Genomic DNA, 6787 nt, shown 5'->3' on the forward strand with positions numbered 1-6787 from the left:
TTACTTTTTTGTCTTTATATTTAATAATCAAATAAGACATTCATAACTTAATGGAGATTTTTAAGGTTTTTGTAATTTTCAGTTTTGTTTCCAGAATTTTAAAACAAAAGATGTTGAGTTACAATAGAGTTGAATTAGGTTTTACTTTTTTGTCTTTATATTTAATAATCAAATAAGACATTCATAACTTAATGGAGATTTTTAAGGTTTTTGTAATTTTCAGTTTTGTTTTCAGAATTTTAAAACAAAAGATGTTGAGTTACAATAGAGTTGAATTAGGTTTTACTTTTGTTTAAAATAAAAGGCTTTAAAAGAACACAAATTTGGTTTTTTGACTACATTTTTTATGTTGCCAATCTGATGTACTTTTTCAAATATAACTAATTTTATGTTTTAACGTAGTCTTTAATATTAAAATGACAAGCTGAGTTTAGATTTTATGCTTTTATTTTTGCATGAACATCTGTTAAACCATTCTTATTATTATCTCTTACACCACCATAGAAAGTACAAGTAAAAGCTAATTTTAAATTTTTAAATTTTATGTTATATATATAAATTTTTGTAATGATGAATCTTACTATTCACAATACAAAATAACTCATCATTCAAGCCCAATATTTAATATGTATATGGATTCAAGATTATATCATTCTGCTATTTCCTTTTTCCCTATTTCCCTCCCCCAAACTCCCTCTAAGAAAATGAAATAGAACCGAGAAGAACCTAGAAACAATAAATAACCCCAAACATAAGATAAAGATTAAAAAAAAAAGACTACTGGAATCTTCAAAAAGAATCATGATATATTTTTCTGTATAAGGTTAAAAAAATAGTCAAATACAAACAATAGAGACAATCCTCCATTGCACTTGACTATATCCTAAAAAGGCCGTTGAAATCCTCCTAAACTGAATAAAGAATGAAGGAATGCTGATTCACTAAGTACAGGGAAACTCACAAATGTACCCAGAAGCGCGCACCTTATGCACCTTATCATTACAAAAATATATGCCAGCGCCACGCCAGCCCAGTAATACGTTCCCAATGTTCCCTTGAAGTGTATAAGTGGCATGAAATTGCTTGAAATCCACACTATCTGCAGAGCAAGTTCCAGCAACATTCCCATCATTACATGGAATCTGAAGATAAGGGGCAAATCCTTGTTTTTCACCACCCATACAATAGCCACATAGCAATATAACATAGGGAACCAGTTTGGTAATCGGTTGACAGCTCCTGGGATATAAAAAATCAAACTGTGAAACAATGGAAATTTTTCAAGGATGGGTTCTAGATAAATCCCAGCTGCAGATATCTGCAATGCTATCAGATAGGGAACACAGGATAAAGCCCTCCACCACCATTCTGGCTTCTCAGCATTTGATGGGATTCGGAAACCAGAAGAATGATATATAAATGCTTGTCCACGGACAGTAGAATTGCGTCTTTGAGACCTAGGAAATCTGAGTGAGAGGCGAGCTTCTCTAGCGGTAAATAGTGGTGACGAAACTGCAGTGAGTTGGATAGTTGATTTTCCTGATATGAAGAATTTGGGGATTAAACAAATAGAAACAATTTTTAAGCACTCGAACTAAACAATATATGCAATTTCAAAAAGGGATAGCATCTAGATGCCATGGTGAATAAATGTCTCAACGTTGAAATGAACCAAATGTAACGAGGAGTTTAATTAAATCAACATACAAGTTTCAAATATCTTCTCATTTCATTATTCCGATAGAAAATATTTTTGTTAGAGATCTTCTTTTATTAAAATCAATTTAATGGAGAAATTTAAATATTAAAATCAGATAGAAAATCCTTAAAAGATGCTGGAGAGCATGATGCTAACTTACCAAGTGCATTGCCTGCAAAAGCTGTGATGGCATAATTCTTTTTCCTGTTGATTATAGAGCATCTTTTTGGAATCAAATCTTTATTCCTAGTTTAAAGCCAATTTAAAGAAAATGAGTACCAAATGCAAATAGAGACAATGATTTAAAAACACCAACTTATAAGTTTTATAGCCCACATATACAAGTATTACATTGACAAAAAGCATCTCTGACATGGCACAATTACGACAGAAATGCTTAAAAATGTGTCCTAATTCTCAAAAGTCTAATTGTAACAAGGTCTTTTTGTGTATAAGCTAACTGGGATTTAACCTAACGCACTTCGCAGTTCAAGATTTACTGCAAATTAGCACACCTACCAAATCAAATGCCTTTCCATTTAAGTCCCAAGAGGCAGATACTTGAACCATCATTTACTTATTTAAATTAAAAACTACAAACAATGACCCTACTACATGTGTCAAGGCCTATGCTCTGCCCATATGGTTAAGGGGACCTCAAAAATCACGGACAGTGAAAAACCACCACCATAATTCAATAACTAATAACCACGATCTCAAAATTTAATGCTAGAAATCACAACCCTCAGTATTTATGACAACAAGATTCAACATCATAAAAAACAAGAGGATTGATCAATCGCCAAATTCAATTGTTTGTCTAGGTGAAAAACTCCAGTGGCACATTGCTTACTTAAGAAAGATAATACATAATTGCTCATACTATTCCGTTTAGGTCGTCTTAAATTACAAACTTGGGTTTCCCACAAAAGAAGTTATACAAGATAATGAAAACAAGACAAGAAAAGGCTCCTCTTCTTGAACTCATTGTGGATGTAAATTCATATAAATCAAAGGCTTACCATATGAGATAGTAAACATTCAACAACAACAGCAAATTATAAGATTAGAGGAAAATGAAAATTAGAAAATTTTAAGCTGTGAGAAACGTAAATACCTTGCTAAACAGAGAGAAGCAGAAGAGGGAGGAACGAGGAGAACAGAAGGGTGGGCTGTTGCCAATTGGGTTGTCATCTTCTCTCTTCTTTGACACTATCACACGAAAGAGAACAACATTATAAACACAAATTGATGTAAGTTTGCATATGATAAAAAAAATAAAAATCAATAGTTTATCACCTAAATTTCATTCAATCCCCTTCTCAAGCATTCCATCGAACTCCTTGCATGCATTAGAAATTCAAGATAATAGATAAACTAAACTAATTCATTTCAATTGGAAACTAGAAGGTTTTTTGTTGTTCAAATAAGATGGCAGAGTCACACAACGCCGTGACTCTTGAGAAAGAATAACAGAAAATGGAGACCGATGAATTGGAAAGGAACACTATCTTTAGAACATAGCTTTTTAATTATAGGTAATTAACATTATTGCAAGAGGCAAAAAAAAAAGAAACAAAACTTACAACAGAGGAGAGAGAAAGCGCAACACATATACACAGAGGTGGTAATGGAAGATGGAAATGAAAGTAAAGAATGTGTTTTCATTGAAATTGATTAGAGGAGGCGCATTTATATATATAGTAGTTCTTTACACCGCCTTACTGTGTAACAGCCCCCATTCATTCCGATTACGTTAGGTTTTATCCATATGTTTATACTAATTAATTTTAATTTAATGACATTTTTCAAAGATTTCTACCCTCTACATGCAAAATGAAAATATGATGAAAGGTTAAAAATGCATGAGAAACATTGCCCAAAAATCCATTGAGTGTATATCAAAATCTAGAGTAACATGGGGTTATAGGACGAAATTTCCATTCGTTGACTGGATTTATGAAGAATTTGTCATCTTTGCAAAATTTTTAAAAATAAACTCACTCTTTTAATCAAACTAATTTTCAAAAAGTTTCAAATGTTTAACTTGCATTGTTTCCACGTTACACCATTCCAACCAATTTTAACCACTTAACATCCCAAAATATAATATTAAAATATACAAGAGTCATTACATATTTAATAAAATAGAACAATATACAAGACAAAAAGTATAAAGTTATTACAATCATCTAAATAATTATAAAAAAAACTTTATATACAAAACCACTAATCAAAACTATATACATCCATAAAGTCTAAAAGACTATAAATTTACGGGTCCTCTCTCCAAATCCTGCTCCATGAACACTTCATCAACCTCTGTTCATACCCACCAGATGATCATAGTCAAAGTAAGAACAAGAAAACATAACAACAAACACAAACAAAAGGGTAAGTTAGATACAAAACAATTTATATTATACTTAAAACATTGCATACATAAATCATATAGAACATGAATCAAACCAAACATTTTAACATGCAAGGACCTGGATAGGACTATCCGGATTTAGTATGAATGTCGAGCTATGGCGGGTTGTTCACTTGTGGTGGCCTTTACTGCTTTGCAAAGTTATTGTCAATGGGTTTCACCCTACCACGTGGTTAGTTTGTACCGTGTCTTAGGTCATACTGGAAGCACCTAGACTAAGATATCTTGTTACTCTCACCACATGTGTCAATCATCTCTACTTGATAATGAATGACTATCAGAGTGTCAGGATAATCCCCAAGATTGAGCTACCTATATTAATACTAACAATACTTGAAACATCCAACAAAAGTTTCTCATTGGAACTCTTTTGCATGACCTTTCCAATCAATAAACAAGTAAACATATCACTTCATATATCACTGTATAACTCATAATAAACTATCACACATGCATCAAAGAAGTCAAATCATTTCATCACAAAACACATAACAACCCAAAAATTGAAAACTCAAAAACTATCTAAGGGGCACTAGCCAGTCTTGCATTATATTAGACTTGCACTCTAGAATTAGTCAATCATGCATTAGTTTTAATTGCTATTATTCACAGTTCAACCAATGCATTTGATAGTCTATCCAAGGTTCAACTCATGCATTGCATTTCGAATTTCAGTTTAGCATTGTTAAATTGTGTGCATCATTTCATTAGCATTCTAAATTTATTCACAATTTTATTCTGCATTTGACTAAAACACTACTACATAAGTGATTATGCATAAGGGTATATCCGTCGATAATTATCCGTCGATAATTATCGAAGGATTTGTTCGTTGGTAATGGTTACCGAAAGTCAAATTATCGACAAATTTGTGACCATCAGTAAGCCATCAGAAAATGTCAATTACCAACGAAAATTGGTTGTTTTCGACAGATTATGTTCATTAGTAATTTCAATTTTTTTGTAGTGTTTGCCCGACCTTGAGAACTAGATCGTCTTTGTTTCTGTGTTACAATTTATAAATAAATGGACTAAACCTTTTGATATCTTTATTTCAGTTCTTTAGTCGTGAAAAATAAGTCTTACGACAACTTCTATATAAAGCTTCTTGGCCATATTAATCAGGTTGAACAAAAAATCAATAAAGATAACATGAGATTTTAGAGTATTTATGAGTTTCATTCTCTCTTAAAATCCTAAATACTCTTAAAAAAATTTAGGTGATTCTTTTAATATCCATAAAATATTAAATATGTCTTTTCATACCTTTTTATTTTTGTTTTTTAGAAAATTTCTTTAAATCTTTTGGATATAACGAAAATCTATGATATATTTTTAATAAATTTATTTAAGAAATAACCCTTATATATAACTTTATTATATTATAATAACTATTTTATATAAAAAAAGACAATAAAACAAATTGAATATATATTTCCTAATTATTATGATTTTGAGGGTCATACATTTTCCCTAACAAAAAAATCAATTTCATCCTCAAAAACAAAATTTCTTATTTATTATTCTATAACCTCATTAAGTTCCAAAAAGAAAACTTCCCAAAATAAAATTTAACTACTATACATAAAACTTTACCCCTTTCAAGCATCCAACTCTAACACCAAGAGAAATACTAAAAATCTGTAATGAAACAAACACAACAATATATTCATTTTATAAGAGATTATGCACAGTAGACATAGCTTACTCCCCCCACAAGTCACCTAAGACCTAAGTGTTATGATACCAAATGCAACATCCAAATTTTTGGCTTTCTAAAATATATAATTAACACAAATTACATGATTTAAAATAAAACTATATTACTATTTTATTTTATATCTTAATAAAAAAAATTATTGTTTTACAAACACAAACTTTATTGAAAAAGGAAAAACCTAAACTAAAAGATTGTTCCAAACATTTCTTGATATTGATCATTATTTCTATGTTGTGCATATTTCTCAACACCTATATTATCATCTGCTCTCACATAAAAACGACCGTCACAGGTGAAAAATATAATCACCAAAATAGAAGGATGAGCTAACATACAAACATCAACATATCATAACAAGAATAAACATATAGCAACTCACTCAAACCTTACATAACCACGTGTCTCACAATGTCGTACAATTATATCGATTGTTTCACACAACCACACAAAATGTATTAACAATCCAAATAATACACATTATTGAACTCAACGTCAAGATTTGATTTGTAACTCTCCACACAACTTACCAATATAGTTGTCACCTCCCATTACTCTCTTTAGAATCCTAGATGAAATATACATATGTCATTTCGCACTACTCTTCTTGAGAGCCCTAATGAAGTATACATTTGTCACTTTCAATTACTATCCTTGAAAATTTTGGCAAAGTACACCTTTGATACAACTACCTGGAGTTACCCTTCACCACTTTCTGTCGAGTCATCACACAAGCATACATTTATGTTTTCAAACAAACACATATTAACATGTCATCATAAAAATATTAAATAACATTTACTCTATAATTTAAAGTCATAAGATAGTACACCACATACAAGCAAGAAGGTAAGAAAGAAAACAAGAAAACAATGTAAATTGCCCATACCTCTTACTCTTTACCTCTTCTTCAAATCTACTTAGCTGCATTTTTTTC

The 6787-nt window shown here is 30.8% G+C and overlaps 1 protein-coding gene across 2 annotated transcripts; it reads right to left on the bottom strand.

The window, feature by feature from the left end:
• Window positions 1-788: 788 nt before the first annotated feature.
• Window positions 789-3323, bottom strand: LOC108333434 (protein TIC 20-IV, chloroplastic). 2 transcript variants are annotated; one of them, XM_017568871.2, is made up of 4 exons: window positions 3286-3323; window positions 2817-2911; window positions 1860-1945; window positions 789-1539 (listed from the first exon to the last, which is right to left on the bottom strand). In XM_017568871.2, exons 2-4 carry the CDS (start codon window positions 2891-2893, stop codon window positions 884-886), a joined length of 819 nt encoding a protein of 272 aa, XP_017424360.1. In that variant the 5' UTR covers window positions 2894-2911; window positions 3286-3323; the 3' UTR covers window positions 789-883. The 2 variants fall into 2 exon arrangements, with proteins under 2 accessions (XP_017424360.1, XP_017424362.1); XM_017568873.2 differs by lacking the exon at window positions 3286-3323 and having other exon boundaries at window positions 1860-1903; window positions 2817-2905.
• Window positions 3324-6787: the final 3464 nt, after the last annotated feature.

Source organism: Vigna angularis, chromosome 11, assembly GCF_016808095.1.
Source record: "Vigna angularis cultivar LongXiaoDou No.4 chromosome 11, ASM1680809v1, whole genome shotgun sequence".
Lineage (NCBI taxonomy): Eukaryota > Viridiplantae > Streptophyta > Magnoliopsida > Fabales > Fabaceae > Vigna > Vigna angularis.

Excerpts from the sequence above, each read along its gene's own strand:
- LOC108333434 (XM_017568871.2), bottom strand. The coding sequence starts at position 2,893 with ATGACAACCCAATTGGCAACAGCCCACCCTTCTGTTCTCCTCGTTCCT. Across the intron at positions 1,946-2,816 it reads GCTTCTCTCTGTTTAGCAAG|GAATAAAGATTTGATTCCAA; the intron begins GTATTTACGTTT and ends GCTTTAAACTAG. Across the intron at positions 1,540-1,859 it reads TTTTGCAGGCAATGCACTTG|GAAAATCAACTATCCAACTC; the intron begins GTAAGTTAGCAT and ends TCTTCATATCAG.